This window comes from Talpa occidentalis, unplaced genomic scaffold (genome assembly GCF_014898055.3).
Source record: "Talpa occidentalis isolate TD23 unplaced genomic scaffold, MPIMG_talOcc4v2.1 talOcc4.4, whole genome shotgun sequence".
Lineage (NCBI taxonomy): Eukaryota > Metazoa > Chordata > Mammalia > Eulipotyphla > Talpidae > Talpa > Talpa occidentalis.
In genome coordinates, this window is record NW_023604295.1 from 63,333,334 (window position 1) to 63,354,418 (window position 21,085).

At 34.4% G+C, this 21,085-nt stretch overlaps 1 protein-coding gene across 2 annotated transcripts in view; it reads right to left on the reverse strand.

The window, feature by feature from the left end:
- Positions 1-3,187: 3,187 nt before the first annotated feature.
- The window catches only part of ARL6 (ADP ribosylation factor like GTPase 6), a 29,864-nt gene continuing 11,966 nt past the window's right edge, over positions 3,188-21,085 (reverse strand). For both annotated transcript variants that reach the window (XM_037525675.2, XM_037525676.2), the window contains exons 5-8: positions 18,178-18,272; positions 13,220-13,349; positions 10,881-10,936; positions 3,188-3,338 (exon numbers count right to left, since the gene is read on the reverse strand). In XM_037525675.2, coding sequence (XP_037381572.1) covers positions 3,313-3,338; positions 10,881-10,936; positions 13,220-13,349; positions 18,178-18,272 — 307 coding nt within the window. In that variant the 3' untranslated portion in view covers positions 3,188-3,312. The remainder of the gene's footprint in view (positions 3,339-10,880; positions 10,937-13,219; positions 13,350-18,177; positions 18,273-21,085) is intronic.

The following is a 21,085-nucleotide window of genomic DNA, read 5'->3' on the forward strand; positions in this document are numbered from 1 at the left end:
AAAATTTTCTACTCCATTTTAGAATAATCTTTAGCTTTTTGAGAAACCAAGTAGAGTTTAAGAACACGGATTCAGGAGTCAGATTGGCAGTGTGCTGACCCCTGATCTATATAAGAGATAATGACAGTATCTACCTCATAGGGTTTTCAATGAGGATTAAATAAATATATGCAAAGTGTTTAGAGAGTACCAGGCACACGATACAAGCTATACCAGGCACACGATACAAGCTACATCCATGTTTATTATTACTACTATATTTCTCACCAAATTTTATTTTCACAATACCTACTATTCCTGGATGACTTCAAGCATTACTTAGTAATGAAAAATTTGGTCTACTCTAAATTGCCAGAGAAAAAGTTTAACACTCTATATTGATGAAGCTTCCACGTGTAGCATTTCAATCAAGTAATCAGAAGGAAGAGTTAGCAATGGTGCTGAGGCAGTCCCCATAAGCCCCAGCAGGAACATCCTTAAAGGAAAGATGTAATAACTAAATTACTTGAAACATTCACTTAAACACAGCTATTTCTCAATCATGATGATATTTCTCTCCAGCTATACAATCAGAAAAACCTGTTTTAATGTTTAATATTGACGTTATGCTTAATATGTTTAATATTGATGTTCTTTTTTAAATTAAGAGGAAATCAGGAAGCAGCAAACATGTACTAAGTCAGTAAAAATGCTGCAGTATTTTAATATATGCAGAATATAATTGCCTTAAGTAGTCTCAAAAGTAACTGTATATATTAACTGCATATATTTATGGAAATCATAACAAGGTATGCCAAAATTCTAAAAGAAAAAATTTTTAAGCAATCAGGACTCAATAATTTTAATCATACAACCTATGATAGAAAAACAAAATTAGAAAACTTAACTCTTTTGTGGTTGAATAGGGCCACACATAAATATTAAAATGCAAAACATACGATGATATAGTTTTGAATATTTTATGAGTTATTATATTAAAATTTAGATCTTAATGAATTAAACTTTATAACCTACTGATACCTAACTGTGAAAAAACACTGATCTTGATTCACGCAGTAAATTTTAATCAAATAATACGCTAAATACGAATGCAGTAACTTCAGCTTAAACATACTTATATGGGATTCTGTGACTGCAGTTGCCCAACTAGCTTCTCCATACACTTTACATGACACTGTCGAGTAGGAAAGGATGTTTACAGACTATAAACTAGATTTGTAGATCATGGAAATAAAGGAAAAAGTCAGTACTTCTTTTTCTTCTAAATCTTTACATAGGTATGCATTATCATAGTTGGTGGAATACTAATTAACTTAGTACCAACAGCTTTAAGAATTGTTTCTATCAAAGTCATTTATGCTCAAAGTTTGAAATTTGAATAATCTTAATATCTCCTCCCACCTCCATCCTAGTCTCTTTCCTCAGTTAAGAGTCTTTTCAATTCTTTTAGTTATTCTTATAGCAAATACCTCTACATTTCTAGTATCTATAATATGCTTTTCTTATGAACCATCCATTTTAAAAAGATTGGTCTGAATCCCAATACCATTTACTAGTTCTGTTACATTTAGCAAGTAACTTTTTTAGGTCTCAGTTTCTTGTCTGTATAATAAAAATAATAGCATCTACCACATAAAGTTATTATAAGGATTAAATGAGGCAAAAATAATATATTTGTAATGGCTTGCTCAAAATATTGTGATCATATAGTGATAGTGATTGTTATTCTTACCTTATGGTAGATGAGGGATTTGAATTCACTTAAACACCCCTTTCTCTATCCTCCTAAAATAGTTATAGCATATCAGATTTTTGTTAATTTAGTGTTTTCTTCATGTCCTTTTTATATTTAAAGTAACCAGATTAAAGAGAATCTCAGTCTGTAGCCATATGAAAACAATTTATGAGAGACTGTCAAGCTAGTTAAAATGCTGGACCACTAGAATATTCTAGATAACTTTCAATTTGGCAAATTTCAAAACACAGAGATTTCTGGACTCTGAGAAACTGGATTACAGAACTTTTATGGCAGCTTTAAAATATTTTAATTCAAATCTCTGTGAAATATACTACTGCAGATATTATAATACATTTTTATTCTTTACCTTTTTGCATTTTGTTATCATTTTCACAGCTAAAATGTTTAAGATGTATACATAATAGTTTTTCATTCTATGCAATGTTTTTCAAGATTGACACCATTGCTTGATACACTATTTTCCAGTAATTAATTTAAGATGAAAGCTTCTATTTACAGTTTATAATTTCAAGTGGTCTTTAATTAAGTTGTAAGAAGTAATACAAGTTGCATAGAGCAGATGCCTGAGATGTCTGAAATTCTAAACATTTATGTAGCAATTTTATGCTTAGGAAAAACATGACTTAATGAGTTACAACCTATTTTAATAAAGTACTATAGTAAATTGGAGGCATTTTAAAGGCAGAAACAAGAAGTCAGTTATATAATTACTGAAGCATCACAAATTAATTCACTTTTATACCTCTTAATCTGTAAATGCAGTATCTTCATTCAACCAATAAATAACATTAATAACATATATGCCAAGGTTCTGATATTCTTCCTCATTAAATTTTAAGTTATTTAATAGGGATAAGGAATGTCTTATTTACCTGGTATCACCATTGCCTAGGACAATGTCAGACTGGTATATGTGTAGAAATGTTCAATACATATTCATTGGATAAATAAATTCAGCTTAACTTGGTCTCAGATAATTTACAAATGCCTGACAGTAAAACACCAAATACTATATTAACATAGCATTATTCTTTTCAGCATAAACAAAGCACGCTATTTAGTATATTACATTTTATGTTTTATTGGTGGTGACATATAGTAGTAAAAATCTAATATATATTAATTACCATGGTCCTTTATAAATATTTAAAGTTCTTTGTCATGAGCATAATCATACCGCAAGTCATACCATTTATTTTATTTAAAAAATAAAATCCATTTAAGATATCATAAGTATCATAAACCATGATAAGATATTGAGATGGTTACAACTTGGACTTCTAAATGTTTAATTCCAATCAAGTGTAGACTTGTACCAACAAGTTAATAATTTTGGTGATCCCTTCTGAGAATTTAGTTTTCATATAATGGTCAGATTAGCATACCTGAAGTTCTATGTTCTTAAAAAGCACATTCAGAGACCATAAATGCAAACAGAAGATTATAAAGTACTCTGAGATGCAGAAACATTTTTTAAAAAATATAAAATATTCATTTTGCCTTAAATATATCCTTTGAATTGAAAATTGATGAGGTTTCCAAATATTATCTTTTCATGTCTTCACAGCCTGGATCTGATCTGATAACAAAAAGCAAACAAAAATTATCAGTTTCTTCAAGGCAAAAGGTATTTTCTAAAGCAATCCTACACAAGTCTATGAGAATATGATTGAAATCTATGCATTCACCTTTTTTTTTTTAAAGCACAATTCACTCTATAGTGTTTTTATTTTTGTTGAAGCTGTATCTGCACAGTTAAGAGACAACTACTTCTATCTATGTTGCCTGTATGAAAACAAGTAGTCTCTTTCTTGCGACATCTCTTCTTTCTCTCTTCATAGGCAACTGCATCCAACTTCCTTTTAGGTGATTGCCACTTATATCTAAATAATATACTTTTATTATTGGGCTTCCCCAGTGGCGCAGCGGTTGAGCGCTGGGTTGCGAGGCAGCCTCTGCAACGCCGGTTTGATCCCCGGCCGCTGGGTGAGGGTCCCACATGGCGCGCAGACCTCTCCTGCCGCCCGCTGCTCCCCTCAGCAGTGTACTTCAGTCCTTCTGCCTGCTCTGCTCTCCGCTCTAGTGAATTCTCTCACCCTCCCGCGCTTCTGACTGTACGCAGTGCTTGTATAAATAAATATATATATATATATAAAAGGATTCCTAAGAGGGAATTCATAAAAAAAGAACATGCTTTTATTATTACTTCTTGCAATATTAGTTCCCTCAATGCAACAAGAGGTTTCAGCTCCCACACCCTCCTCCACTGCTACCCTGAAACCTTCATAATGCATAGGACACTTCCAATCTCTTAATATAGTAATTATCAACATGATGATTATATAAGTGCTATTTGCGACTGAGACAGTTGATAAATCCTGACTGCTTTTCTTTCCCTCTAATATATATTTTTCCCACATGGAGTCAATAATTATTTTTATCTTAAACTCTACCTGTATGCTTAGTTTTTTTTTTTCCAATCCACTACTTCCACACTGTTCAAACCTTTCTGAAGTATATTATGCTGTTTGTCAATTTTACCCTCTCAAAGTATTTTCTCCTAGTCTCCCAAAACTCTAACCTGTTCTCTATGCCTGCAGCTATTTTCTTATGAGAGCTTTCATTATTTTTCCAGAATCTCCATTATCATCCTAGGGATTCCTTCCCCTTTCTTGTGTTGGTTTTCCCGTTTCATTATCCTTCATTTTCCTCATCTCGTTTTTGTGGAGTACCCTTTCAGTAGCTACCTCAGTCAAAGGTATAGAAAGTAAATACTTGAGACTACATGGCTAAAGATGGCTTGCTTCTACGGTGATAGAACATGGATAACTGACTGAGAATGATTGCATTATTTTTCTTCTTAGACTGTCTCAGGCATTGCCTAATTATCTTTTAGCTTCCAAATGCTGCTGTTAAGAAGTGTGATGTTGAGGACATTCCTGTGAAGCTGTCTGCAGCCTCTGCAGTGCTAGTTTTATCCCCGCTGGCTGCGGAGATACCCACATGGAGCAGCAGACCTCTCCTGTCTCACCCACTGCTCCCCTCAGCAGTGTACTTCAGTCAGTCTGTTCTGCTTCCTGCTCTGTCTCTGGTGAGTCCTCTCACCAGGGAGGCCTCTCACCTCTGGCCTGTACCCCGGTTCTTGTATAAATAAATCTTTAAAAAAAAGGAAAGGAAAAAAATTAAAAAAAAAAAAAAGAAGTGTGATGTTATTGTTTCTTTATCCTTTACATGAATCCTCTTTTCTTCTTAAGAAGCTTGTAGAATCTTCCATTTTCAGGGTTAAATTTTAATGATGTGCCTCGGCGTGGGAGTATTTTCACCTACTACACTAGGCTCTCAAGAAGCCTTTCAACTAAAAACCCATCATTCAGTTCTAAAAAATACTGTTTGATAATTTATTTAATGTTTTACTTCCTTCTATTTTCACTGTTACCGCTTTCTGAAATTCCTAATATTAGGATAGTAGGCCTCCTAAACATGAACACTTACTCTATCTTTTCTGTACAATTTTTATTAGTCGTCGTTTTTTGGAGAGGCTGTTTATTTTCTTTTAGTTCAGTTTCCCACTTCTACTATTTTAATTTCCCAACAACTTTGCGTTTGTTGTTCCTTTTCAAGCAGTATCTTAGTCATGCTTCTGAATGTCTTTTTTTAATTTTTCTCTTTGAAGATGCTTTAATAGTTTTCTGAAATATTCTCCATAAAAATTCTATTTCCACTAACTTGCCTTTTTTGTTTGTTCATGTTCCATAATTCATAATGTCCTGGTCCTCAAATGCCTGGTGATCCTGACATCTGCTCATATACAAGAAGGAAAACAATAAAGCTGACTGGACTTTGGAAATGTTTATGAGGCTTGTTAAATGCGATCTTCACCCTAGTACATTTGTCTAAGTCATTTCCTTGGGAATCTCAAATATTAATACTGGGTTGGTCTGATACTTCAAAGATGAGTGTTCTCATCTCCTGCCTATGTACTGCCATTGTTTTCTGGGATAAGTGGAAGACAGACAGAAACGTATTATAAATAAAAGCTTTTAGCTATTCCTCATTTTCAGTTCAGTGGCATCACATATTGTCTTGCTTTTGCTCTCCAGTCTAAAGATACTTTGTTCAAATCTCTGCGGAGAGTGAACCTGCAATTGCCTTTTGGGGGACAGCTGTACTCTGTTGTCCCTTTTCAGACCCACCTTCATCCTTATTTCCAATCAATTGCTGAGCCTCTGAGGATCTGCCATGCAAAGTAGCATGCTTTCCAGCTTTTCTCAGTTCTGGGTTAGGATTCAGCTTTCTCAGATCCATTAAGTGATTCATCATTTATCAGATGTCCATCTTTTTAAAATCTGGTCGACATTTTTGCCCCTCCTATTCTTTTTGCCCTTCTGGGTTAATGTCTTAAAACAAAAGTCTCTTTACTGTGAGTGATATGTGAGGAATGAAACTATGTTTAACCCTCTGTGTTTCACTGGAATCCACATACACACAGTTTATAAATGCCAGGTTTATTAAAACCTGGAAGCATTATCTACTTTTTCTGCATAAAGTTATAAAATGAAACATGAGTCATGTGTGATAATTTCTTTTTGTAAGAATTCATTTGAAAGTTTCTGAGTTAGAAAAAAACTTATACCTCTGTAATTTTTTTTTAAAAGATTTATTTATTTTTATACAAGAACTGGGGTACAGGTCAGAGGCACAGTAGGGTGAGAGGATTCACCAGAGACAGAGTAGAACAGGCAGGTGGACCGAAGACACTGCTGAGGGGAGCAGCAGGTGAGACAGGAGAGGTCTGCTACACCATGTGGGAATCTCCCTGGCCAGCCAGGAATTGAATCCATGCTGCAGAGGTTGCGGACAGCTTCACAGAGCTATGCTCAACCCGCTGCGTCACCAGGGAGGCCCCTCTGTAATGGTTTTTGAATATTCTCTGGTTGTTTGAAAAATACTTCAGAGTCAACTTAGGGGTTCCTGTCTTTGGGCTGTTATATAGATAGGTAGTTACGGAAAATACAAAAGTAAATGGAATGATGGCACAAAATGTATCATTTAATCTTTTGTACCCAATTGTTCAACCTTGAACTTTTAAAATAAAGAGTAAATTGATTTAAAATGAACTAGAGGCCTTCTTTTTTAATATGCTAGGTAATGTAAGAATTCTACAAGGAAAATGAAGAGATTTATGGAAAATGCTTTGGCTAGTAAAAGTTAACAGTAGGTATAAACTAGACTCCTATATTAACTGTTACTTATTTTGCAAAATAGATTCTGACTGCTTTTGAAATCTGGAGAGTCAGGATCAACAAATTGTAAACTATTCATTATTACCTGGGAAATACAAACAAAAGACCTCACTGAGAAGCAAACAGGTTCATGTTTTAATGATGCACTAAATTTACTCCTCCATTAAATAGAACAGTTAGATAAAAGGGTAAATTTAACATGTATTGAATTTTTTCTTATGCTAGACACTTTAATAATATAGTATTACATTTACTATATACAGTTGAATAGTTATGGAAATTTTAATATTATATTAAAAGTGACTTAACAAGATAAGAGATTGCAGCTAATAATAAATTAGTGGAATAAATATGTTAGACTTAAAAGTTCAGCTGTTTTTTACTACTATTCCATGCTGTCCACATAAAATGGTGATATTACTACATATTTGTAGAAATTTTTGTAAAGGTCACACAAGATAATATGGCAATACACACTCGCAAAAATATTTCCAACCTTTCCTCTTTAAAAAAATTGGGAGATAAGAGGAGAAAAGACAAATATTAGGTAGCAAGAACAGTTGGCAAGTGGCACTTTGATGTTGGATCATTACTGACACCTAGTGGCCTCATTCTTACAGGCAAAATAAAGCCAACAAAAAAAGGAAAGGGAGCTACAACATAAATTCCAGATGAGGAAAAAAACAGACATACAGACCAATGGAGAAGAACTGAGAGACAAGAAATAAACCCACACTTACTTGGATGGTTAACATGCAACAAAGGAATCACGAATACATTTACTAGAGAAAGGAAAGTCTTCAATAAATGGTGTTGGAAAAACCAGTCACATGAAAAATGAAGCTAGACCATTTTCTCACACCATATACAAAAATTAATTCAAGGTGGCTTAAACTTTGATATAAGACCAGAAACCATAGAAAACATAGGTAGAACACTTCACAACATAGAATTTAGTGATGTCTTTGTGGATTCATCTCCCAACAGCAAGAGAAACAAAAGAGAATACAAACGATTGTAACTATATCAAACTAAAAAGCTTCTGCACAAAAAGCTCTGCACAGGGAAAGAAACTATCACAAGAAATTGTCAGGGAAATGCAAATCAAAAGGACTATGAGTACCATATCACATCTATGAGAATGGCCCATATCAAAAAGACCAGAAACACAAGTGTTGGTGAGGATGTGGAGAAAAGGGACTCTTTAGCACTATTGGTGGGAATGTACACTGATCCATATGACCCAGCAATAACCCTACTATCCACCCAAAGAATGCTAAAACACTAATTTGAAGGGATATATGCACTCCTATATTCATTGCAGCGCTATCTATGGTGTCCAACCTAAGGAAACAACTAAATGCCCAAAGACAGATGAATGGATTAGGAAGACGCGATATATGTACACAATAGAATAACACACTGCCATAAAAAAAGTAAATGGTTAATGTTTGCAACAACATGGATGAAACTAGAAGAGATTATGCCAAGCAAAATAAGTCAGAGGAAAGGGATAAATACTGGCTGGTATCATTTAACACAGGGTCAGATAAAAGTAAACCAATAACAAAACTTAGAAATATGACTATAGAACTGAGTCTACCAGAATGGAGGGGGAAAGAGGAAAACAAAGTGGGGAGGGGGCACAAATGACTATGGATGCCTTGGTGGATACCCACCTACCTATATATACATAACAGCCCAAAGACAAGAACCCCTAAGTTGACTCTGAAGTATTTTCTAAACAACCAGAGAATATTCAAAAACCATTACAGGGTTGTGGTATGGTAAACATACACCTGAAAGGTATTATCCTACACCTTTAAATCATAAAGCGTTGTAAATCAACAGTGTTGTTACCTGAAAAGCCAGATGACTGTCAACCTATATTTAGTAAGTAATGTATTTTAGATGACTTTATCATAAGCTTTACTAGTTTTCATCCATACTATATCTGCACTGTGAGCAATGGTAAGCACTTGTAAAATGAGAAATCAGGGCTAAAAATATGATTCTGTTATCTCCTCAGGAATATTCCTCTGGAAGCTATCTGTTTTAAGAAGGAATCAGTCCCGAAACTTTGACCATTTTTTTAGCAGTCTAATAAACCTTTGTTCATATCTCCTGGGTAATAGTAAATAGTTTACACTTTGATGATCTTAACTATCTCTTGGATTTGAAAAACGGTCAAAGCTTACTTTGCAAAAGAGTTAATAGTAAATACATGAGGCTCTATCTTGGACTTAACTTATTAGTCAAAGGTTTTTATAGGTAAATCTAAGTGCAAAAGATGTTCTGAACTTATACCTCTTCATTTTGTTTCTAGAACTCTGAAATTTATCCTAGCATGATGAACAAAAAGGTATCTAGTTCAATTTCTGCTAATTTAACCTTTCATTTTAAGTTCAAAGTTGAAAAATTTGCAGAAAAATATTGGCAGGTTCACAGAAAAATCTTACTAGTCCTTACCATTTCTCAATAGAATATCTCAACTTGTAAAATATTACTAGAATGTTCTTTGCAGTTTAATGGTAAATGGCATCACTTGCTCAGGAGCAAGTGTAAACTATTTACTATTACATAAATACAAAATTACAAAAGAAATGCAATAGTCCTTGCAGTTAACTGAAACACTCTATCAAATGCAAGTTTAGTTCTCTGAACCAAGGAAATATTAAGCCTCCTTGTGTGTGGGCAAGTAGGCTACTCTCAGATCCAGCATGATGGACGTTATTGCTTATGTGGTTTTCAACATGCAGAAGAGAAAAAAGAAAACCTACAAACTTGACATTAAAAGGTTAGTGTAGAAGAAAGTAGAATTTACAGAGTCTCCGTGGTAGCCTCAGGGTTAAGTCTCAGTGGCCTGAGTTCCATCCCTGGCCAGGGAGCTGACCCACATATGGTGCAGCAGACCACTCCTGTCAAGCCCCCAGTTCCCTTTATCAGTGTATTTCAGTAAATCTACCTGCTCTGCTCCCCACTGTCTCTGGTGAATCCTTTCACTCCCAGCACCTCTGCCTACACCCTAGTTCTTCTAAGCAAAATAAAATAAAATAAAATAAAATGAAAAGAAATAAAATAAAATAGAATTTATAGCCACAAGGATATGACTAGAATTTATTTTATAAGGCAGGGAGATTCCTAGTAGGAACAATTCCCAGCTGTCTGGCTTACATATGGAATTTTTTGCCTGAACTCTTCAGGATCCTATAATAAGAAGGACCTCGTTTCATTCGTACCTATTGCTCTGTGTGGGTCATTATGCTGTAAGTCATTCCTGTGGTTTAGTAGAAAATGTAACATTAGGAAAAATGATATATTTAATTTAGTTAAATTTACTATATTTAATAGACTGTACTGACATATGATAGCTATTCTGATGTATAACAAATAGAATTGCAAATATATAAAACATGAACAGAATATCAGTATTTATAACACTAAAAATGAGTGTTAAAAGTTGTATAATCACACAATACTTATAAATGAAGCTATAAATGGCATACAGCATGAATCTTTAACAGATATACTATTCAGACTTATTTTTAGTTATTGAAAGTTGGCTTAAAATTGACCCCAAACTTCATATATGATTCTATTACTAGAGGTGACAGAAATTTGTTGACATAAGTTAAAATATTTTCAAGAGTTGCATATGTGTATTGATTGTAAAGATGAAAACACTTTATTTAAATAAATCTTTCAGAAAAATATAATAGTAATAAATGGAGCCTTAGATACTTACTGTATTGTTTTTTCTGACAGCAGAGATAAATGGAAACAAAAGAAAAAAAGCAATGATGTAACAAAAATTGAAAAATAAAAATGTGAAAGGAAAGGAAATAAAGGCTGAAGATGCATAGCATTTTGTGATGTACCTTGAAGCCAGTCTACTCCTTCTTGCAATCCTTCTCCCTTTATAGCATCACTAGCACTGAAATAAAATTGAAAGAAACATCCATTTCATTACAGAACTATAAGAAAATTTTGTCACATGGAAATTTAATATATTTTGGTAATAATACATTTCTGAGCAAAACTGGTTAACCACTGAAATTGAATATAAGTAGGAAATATCTGAGCACTCAGGAGCAAGACATGAGAAAATGATTCATAATTTGAACAGACATTGGAAAAGTGTATAACTAAATGTTATTAATCAAGAACATTATTCAGGATGACATTAAGAAAATATATACGTTATTTTTCTAGTGGTAGGAAACTAGTGAGCCTGTCCTATTTTTTCCCAGACCTAAAGGGGCTCACATAATAGCATTTATTTACTAAAATTGTTTGGCTTAGGTTGTAATTTAACCATAGGATGCAATGTCTTTATTTTGAAATGGGTTTTGATATCTATGTGGCACAAGTCTGTAATTATAACTTTGGTAAACTGGTAAAATAAAAAAATCCCAGTAGGTTTCAATCAATGTTTTATCTTTATTGGCTGTAGGAAGATGGATAGGTTATTTAATAATTGTCTTCAGTTTTAGCATATATAAAACAGGAGAATATTACTGTTGGCCTGATATGGTTATTGGGAGAATGAAGTATCTGATTTGTAAATATATATAAAACAGGATCCTATCACTGTCCTTCTATTCTTAAGAAAGTAACTTAAACACTTTTTTAGATACTACTTTTTAAATAATCAGAAGTAAGTTTTTAAGTTAAAATAATAAAATAGAGGATTTTTATGTATTAATCTTTTTAAAAGATGCAGATTGATGGGATTCCTCATGTTACTGATCTAATTGTTTCCTTTCAAAAGATAATTGTTTAATAGCCATTGGTATAAAGATTCTGAAGGACTAGGGCAACTTTCAGTGTACTGAGAAATGATTTTAAAATATACTAAATTACCTAAAAGAGTTAATTTGATTCTAATTAAAAGAGAAATTATTTCCAAGGAATTAGAGTACTGAGTAAGAATTTGACTCATAGAATTCTTTTAAAAGGAAGACAGAAACAAACAGTATGAGATGCACAATTATTCAAAATAAATTATGTAATATCCATATCAAGTGCAAAATTCAGTAACTGCAATGCTTTAAATCAAGAAAGATCAATGTACAGATTTTTACCACACACTTATAGTAAAAAACAAGTAATACAAATGAAGAACTCCTTCCCCTTTGGAAATCCTGCATCTTTCTTAATAACTGCCAAATGTCTCAAGGAAAGAGGGATGTGCTTGAGGTAGGCAGAGTTTCAGTCCTGGGTAGAGATGCCAGAGGTCCTGTGTACTGACAAGTATCAAGGACTTTCTCCAGCTCTTATCCACACTATTACTTTAAAAAAAAAAAAAAAGTTACTGTTTTTTATTGAGGTAATGCTGGCATATAACACCATTTGTACTTTGGAGGTATAGTTACAGGTTCACACATTTTCAGATGTTCACATCCACCACCAAGGCACCCACAGTCCTCCATCATACTATATTCTATTTTTTTCAGCACCAAGGAAAGCTCTTCAAGTTCTTTTTTGAGTTCTACTTTTTGCTTCATATTCTTGTGCTGCTTCTTTAACTTCTTTGGAGTTAAATATATTAGTAAGAAATTGCTTTCCAAATAAAGAATATATAAAAACTTCAGACACTACTTAAGACACGTACTTACTAGTATGTTCAAACAATATCAGTATTTCCATTTTCCTCTAAACAAATATTTCTCATGCATCTATTAAACATCAGGTATTTATTATGATTCCAGGGTTTACAGAGTGAACAAAAGACATTACAGGTTAACAGAAAAATAAAGCAAAATAAAGAAAAAATAAGAGACAGTTAAGACATATTTTTATAGAATTATGAGGAAATTCTCTCTCTTCTGAAGGAAGGGAAACAGCAACAGAAATATTACTTTGGAGAATGGTTTAGACAAAGAGAATAACAATTGTAAATGTCTTGGGATGGGATTGTGGTTTGCTGATTCAATGTGCAAAAGGAAACTGGTGTGGTTGAAACTGAATAAGCAAATTGTTTAAGCTACTTTTTAAAGAGTTGCTTATATTTTCCTATTCCCAAACAATTCCAATAAAATTTTAGTAGTTATATATTCATGAATTACTGCAATGCCACAGTTTAATAAAATAAAATCCTTAGCTTACAACCTACCATATTAGGTCACATATAAATTAAGCTCATTAAAAAAAAAGAAAAGCCATGAAGTTTGGATACATTTTTTCAGAATGAGAAAAAATAAATGTAAAACTTTACCAGATATGCCATGGTTTATCTTTGATGTTCTCTAAACACAGCAACTGAGACACTTTTACAGAAGTCACTGCATCTCTAAGATCCATTTTGTTTGCAAAGAATAAGATTGGTATTCGGCGATGCTTAATATCTAAAAGAGAAAATATGATTATTTTCATAATTTGAAGCTATTGGGGTCATTTCCTCCTAAATTCTTAAACTCAAAATCCACAAAAATTGTTTTCTAATCATTTCACCCTATAACACACATAAATAAAAATTTAAAGACAATGTCAGGTATGTATTTGAGTGATGAAGAAGAAAAACAACTTTCTAATACTATCTGCCCTTAGGTAGAAGCTTTTTTTCCTCTTTTTTAAATACTCACTATTATCAATTTTTATTTATTGCTTTTTTCTTTTTTTTTTTGCACAGAACTGGGGTATAGGCCAGAGGTGTGTGTGGGGGGGGTGAGAGGATTCACCAGAGAGTGGGGAGCAAAACAGGTGGATTTACTGAAATACACTGCTGAGGGGAGCAGTGGGTGAGACAGGAGAGGTCTGCTGCGCCATGTGGGTTACCTCCCTGGCTGGGAATCACACTCAGGCTAAAGAGGTGATAGCACTGTGACTTAAACCCTAGGCCATCAGGGAGGCCGTGATTGGAGCTATAAAACAAAGTAAAGGAAAACTGGACCACCGCATGCAAAAAAAAAAAAAAAAAAGAAAAGAAACTAGACCACTACCTTTCACCATGCACAAAAATCAACTCAAAATGGATAAAAGAACTGGACATAAAACCTGAAACCATGAAATATATAGAAGAAAATATAGGTGAAACACTACAAGACATACATTGCAATAACATCTTTAAAAGATTCATCAACCAAAGCAAAGAAAGTCAAGGAAAAGATAAACACCTGAGGGGGGGGGTGGGAGAGGAGGGATTGGGGTCAGAATGGGGGGGTTGCAATTGTATGGGGAATATAAAAATAAAATTTATTATTTAAAAAAAAGAATCAATAAAATGAAAAAGAAAATAATAATTGCAGTTGCCAAAGGGATTGTTTGCATGAAATAAATGAGCTGATTTTACAAAAAAAAAAAAAAAAAAGATAAACACCTGGGATTACATCAAACTGAAAAGCAAACCAAAACAGAGAGACACCCCACGGATTGGGAAAAAATATTTGCACTCCAGTCAAATGATAAGGGACTGATCACAAAGATGTGCAAAGAACTCACAGGACTCAACAAAAACAAAATAAACAATCCAGTCAAGAAATGGGCAGAAGAACTTAAAAGACATTTCTCCAAAGAGGAAATGCAAATGGCCAACAGGCATATGAAAAAATGTTCAACATCACTTGTAATCAGGGAAATGCAAATCAAAACTACATTGAGATACCACCTTACACTAGTAAGAATGGCACATATCAAAAAAACAAGCAATGACAAATGTTGGCGAGAATGTGGTGGGAAAGGAACTTGCCTACATTGCTGGTGGGAGTGCAAACTGGTCCAAACACTATGGAAAACTGTGTGGAGGTTCTTCCGTCTACTAAAAATGGAGCTACATACGACCTGGCAATTCCACTACTAGGGATTTACCCAAAGGACACAAAAACAGTGATTCAAAAGAACACCTGTTCACTTATGTTTATGGCAGCACTATTTACAATAGGTAAAACCTGGAAACAATCCAAATGCCCAAAAATAGATGACTGGATCAAGATGATGTGGCATATATATACACAATGGAATATTATTCAGCCATCAAAAAAGATAAACTCATGCCATTCGCAGCAACGTGGATGGAACTAGAAGGAATTATGCTCAGTGAAATAAGTCAGAAGGAAAAAGAAAAATACCGGATGGTTTCACTTATAGCAAGAATATAGGGGAACCGAATAAGACATCAGTGTAAAAAAATAACAACAGTGTAAAACACAACAAAGCAAAAATGGACAAGTATAAATCAGAGACATACTGCAGGGGACGAGGAGGGAGAGGGATCAGAGGGAGGAAGGGAGCAGCAGAGGGGACTGAGGTGATGGTGCCCAGGTGCATTGGTGAAGGAAACTTTATGGGGACTACACCTGAAGGGGTGGGGGGAAGCAAATATTGTCTAAAAATGAAAAATGATGTAAAAAATAAAAATATACATATATAAAAAAGTAAATTAAAAAAATACCTAAAAAATAAAAATAAAACAAAGTAAGATGGAAACAGATGTGTGTGTTTGGGGCTCATTAAGCAGTTACTAAAATAGTATTTGCAAAAGGGTCAAAAAGTTTGCATCTTTTGTGTTTATTGTCACCAGAAAGGAGGTAAACTTCAAACAAAATAGAAGGTAGATATGCAGACTATCCTCCTCCACACACTACCAAACTACCACATAAAAATCACAATCCCTGAGAGATAAATGGGACAACCACTGTATACTTGGAGTAGCGGTGCAGTAGAAAGGGTCAAGAAAAACTATTTCAACTGTGCTTGCAGTGATACCTGGGCAGTGCAATACACAAGAGAGGGCTGGCTGCTATTAACTCAGGGGCAGATGCCCACATTGCAGTGACTTTGGAGCACTATGCTATAAAAGGGGGGTGTAGAGTTGGTATGCAAGGCAGAGGGTGTACTACTGGAGAGTTACAGTAGTAAGGGTGCAGTGATGATAACTCTCACTCCACCCCCAACCCTGATTACTGTCTTAAGCCTGATGTTCTAATATAGAACATTTGGAGCCCAAACTCCTAAATCCCCAGGGATAATCAGACCTTGCGTCTCCTCATAGAAGATGCGACTACTAGAAGCCTGAGCTTGTGAGTGATAGTTGAAATTATCCTTACCTAGGGGAAAAACTACAGGAAAAACTGAAGGCTCTCATTAGTAGAGCTTAAGCACCTGAATCTTAATAACAGGAGCAAGTGCCCCAGGGAAAGGCCACATACTTAAAAATCAAAGAGAACAATTCCTTGTTGGCAGACCAGTCTCAACTATTATCCTTACCAGGTACTGTATCTAGTACTCAGTCATAGCGTAGTGGTTGAGAGCGGCAGGAAACTGATATGACAGATGTTTTGGTATAGGGCCTGGCCTACAGAAAGGGATCATGGTGGATCCCTAACACACAACGTGGGTGCTGGCAGCACTAGACCTTTGGAAATGATCTTTCAGAGCCCTACTACCCTTGTTTTTTCTACCTATTACTCTTTACTGGTACCAGTGTCTTATTTGATTGAATAGGTGCAGAGGCAGGGGTCTGAAATCTTTAGACATCTAAAGATCCTAGGTGAAAAACCTAGGATTATTTCTAGCTTTTTGTGGTAGGGGTATACTGTCTATTAAGAAAAGGAAACCCCCTATTACAACACATAAAACCTATGTATGAAGAGACAGAAGAATTCTGGAGAAAAAAACCCTGAGAGAAGTCTCACTTCAGCAGAACTGTAGAATGTGCCTGAAGATTTTAAGTAACTGTTATAACCATGCTCACGGAATTAAAAAAAAAAAAAAAAAGCAAAACAGGAACACAGTAAAGATTGGGAAAACACGAGACTACTACAACTAGAACTAATGAATCTAAAAAATATTATAACTGAGGGCCTCCCCGGTGGCACAGCGGTTGAGCGCTGGGTTGCGAAGCTGCCCGCAACCTCTGCGGCACCGGTTCGATCCCCAGCTGCTCCCCGGCCACCGGAGGAGGGTCCCACATGGCGCGCAGACCTCTCCTGCCGCCCGCTGCTCCCCCCAGCAGTGTACTTCAGTCCTTCTGCCTGCTCTGCTCCCCGCTCTGGCTCTGGTGAATTCTCTCACCCTCCCGCGCTTCTGACTATACCCAGTGCATGTATAAACAAAACAAACAAAACAAAACAAATAAATAAATCATAAATAAAAAAAAATACATGCCTCTTTAAAAAAAAATTTTTTTTAAAATACTATAACTGAATTCAAAAATACAATAGAGGGCCTCGACCGTAGACAAATGCAAGTAATGGAAAATTAGTGAGCTTGAAGGCACAGTGGTGGAGAATACCCAAATAGAACAACAAAGAAGAAAAAAAAGCAAGAAAACAGGAGACTAGAAAAACCTTGGTATAATACCTTGTATAACAGACTACTACATAGCAATAAAAAAAGAATAAACAAATTACCACAACTTGGGTAATTGCCAAAAAATTATGCTAAAAAAATCAAGACCAAAAAAGTGTATACTTTCCTCCTTTTTAAAATTTTTTTAATTTATTTACATAAGCACTGGGTACAGTCAGAAGCGCGGGAGGGTGAGAGAATTCACCAGAGCCAGAGGGGAGAGCAGAGCAGGCAGACTGACGAAGTACACTGCTGAGGGGAGCACTGGGCAGCAGGAGAGGTCTTCGCGCCATGTGGTGGGACCCTTGCCGGTGGCCAGGGATCGAACCGGTGCTGCAGAGGTTGCAGGCAGCTTTGCAACCCACCGCTCAACCACTGCGCCACCGGAGAGGCCCACTTTCCCCCCCTTTTTTTTTTTACAAAAATTGTAAAACAGGCAAAATTAATCTGACGCCAGGTGTAGGGTGTTAACGGGAAGGGGTATGAGAGAACTTTCATGATGGGGTATGCCATTACCTGAGTGTAATCGCTTATCAAAACCAATGAACTACATACTTCAGATCTGAGCATATACTTTGGGGAAAATAAAGGCCAGAGACCTGGAAAATATTGCAAAACACTTTGAAACTTAAAAACTATATGGTGCTGTAGGTAAAAATGTAATGAATGCGGCAAAATTATTGTTTTAAAAATTAAGTTTTATATACAAGATAATTACAGTGTAGTCATTGTTTTTGATGACACCAAAGAACAAAACATCATATATAAACATAATCTATAAACATAATCTAAAGTACAGATATCCCAGACAAAAAGACACAAACACACACATACACACACGCGCACTCACACACACACACAGACAGGCAGACACATACACACACATACCTGGATGATTCAGAAGAGTATCAAGTTCTTCTTTGGCCACCACCATTCTTAATCTATCACTACTATCAATGACAAAAATAATGGCTTGTCCTTCTCTATATAATACAAAGAATGAAAAAAATTAAAACTAAACGTATTTCCATGTTTACTATATTTGCATTACGCAACCTACGTATTATCTCTTCATGTCCAATATCCATTTATTGTTATAGTCTTTGATACTATTTCTTATTAGTTTATACAAATGATTACCATCTTAACGATTAGTCATATTTCATGTAAAATAATCTCTTTTCATCTGGGTAATAATATGGTAAGTTTAATGATTTTAAAGTTATTTCATAATTTAGAAAGATTACAAGGAAAATCATAATCCCATTACATAGGTACGATCACTATTAATATCTTGGTATAAATCAATTTTGACACTTTGTGTCTCTTCACATTTTAATATCTACATCAGAATTTAAACAGCCTCCTGCTGTTTTAGACCCTGCCTTTCTTACATATGTGTACATTTCTTTGATTTTTTTTGCAGTATAATGTGAACTATTTTTATATGAAACATTAAAGCTGTATACCAGTGTTTCTCAACTATTTTCTACCATGACCATAGTGAGAAACAGTATGTGCACTGAGTGTAACAGGCACATAAGTATATGACAAAATATTTGTAGTAAGTTTCCTGAATCAAACTTGCAAGTGGCTTTTATTTTATTTATTTTTTTTAAAGATTATTTATTTATACAAGCACTGGGTACAGTCAGAAGCGCGGGAGGGTGAGAGAATTCACCAGAGCCAGAGCGGGGAGCAGAGCAGGCAGAGGGACCGAAGTACACTGCTGAGGGGAGCAGTGGGCGGCAGGAGAGGTCTGCGCGCCATGTGGGACTCTCCTCCGGTGGCCCGGGAGCAGCCAGGGATCGAACTGGCACTGCAGAGGCTGCGGGCAGCTTCGCAACCCAGCGCTCAACCACTGCGCCACCGGGGAGGCCCACAAGTAGCTTTTATTTTATTCTATTTGATTTTTTAAAGCTAATGACCAGTCACAGAACTGGTTTAAAGATTCACTTATATATCATTTCAAAAAAACACTGACTGTCTCTGTACTTTTCTTTTAATGGTTATAAAGCATTCCATTACATGGATGTGCCATCAACTGTGTCTAACCTCTATTGCTGGGTCTTTAAAATTTCCAATTTCAATTAGTATGGAAACTTTTGGGATAAACTCCCTACTAATTACATTTTTTAATTTTCTTGATGCTTCAAGGTTTTTCTCTTAGGAGAAATCTTTCTAGGAAGACATATATAATTTAAAGCTTTAGGTAAACCTTGACAAAGTGTTCTCCAGAAATGCTTTATCAAGTTTTACCTTCATTACTAGCATTTTTTCTATCCCTTGAAGGCACAGTTATATATTTTTTTCAATTTTTATCACTCAAACAGTATATTATTTCAGTTTGTTTTTAATTATTACTAGTAAAATTCAATGTTTTCATATATTTATTATACTTTTTGTGAATCATTTCTTATAGTCATAACTTGATATTTTAAAATTTAATATTAGAATTAAATAAATATAGAAATGAAAGTTTCCAATGTTTCTTTCTCCTATCAGTAAAAAAATGGATGCAGATTATCATGAAAACTTTAAAATGTCCAATCATGTTGGAGAGAGTATTTTATTTATGGAATTGATTCTAAGGAACCATGAACAATGAACAGCGAGATGTTAATTGTTCATAATCTTCAAAAACTGAGAAGAGCATAAATGTCCAAAAATAGAGAAATGATAAAGCAAATTTTGGTATAGGCATTATGAAAAAATATTAGGCAGAGTTACATTTTTTGTATATATATGCTGATTTACCTTTAACTGAAAGGCAGGGTAGAAAACTGTACATTATATATAATTTAGAAGGCTCCTTTCCAAATTATATGACATTTATTTATGTATTTCTAAAGAGAAATACACCAAAAAGATTAACAATGATAAATTTTTTAGTGGGATTTATGGGAGACATTTTTTATATTCTTTTCTATATTTTCCAAACATTAAAATATACACTTCTTATATTTTTGCACTTTGCTGTATTTTATGAGTATTTTGCAAAATCTATACAAAAGATAATTAATATTACAGAACCATTAAGTGCCAAAGCAAATTTGACTTATAATCTTACAATTCCAAAAATAAATGCTATGAATGGTTTGATGAATATTGAACTCACCATTTTCTTCTTTACATATATATACTAAGTACATATTTATATTAAGAGTACATTTTTATTTATATAAAGAAGATACATAAAAATGTCATCATATACCATGCTGAACATATTCTTTTATGTGTATTTTTGCCCACTAGTCCTAGTCAGAGGATAGGTTTTAAAATGTAAAAATGTTGGTTGGCTGGAGGGCATGAGCATTTTTCATTTTAACAGATATTGATAAATTACCCTGAAAAATGTTATAATCCCATTCTAAGAGTGGTTCATTTTGCCAATAGTAGAATTAATTAATCTTTTTAACCTCTTTCAGTCTAATAGATTAAAATGCACTTGTTCTTTCATATTCATAAAATTATAAAGAATACCAGAAATAAATGTACTATTACTGCAGACTTCTCAATATTCACCATTCTATGTACAACTTATCTAAAATATTCCTGAATTCATTAACTTCTTCCAGAGATTGTGGGGGGGAAAAAAAAGGGACTTAAAAATCAAAGCAAATTTTTTTTTTGAAGTAATATTTTCTATATATTCTTATTCCTTTTAAAGCCATTAAATGTTATTTTTAAAAAAGTAACTAAGGCCTCCCTGGTGGCAGAGGGGTTAAAGCCAGTGCTATCAAGCTATTACTAGTCACTACTACATGAATTTGATCCCCAGCTAGGGAGCTAACCC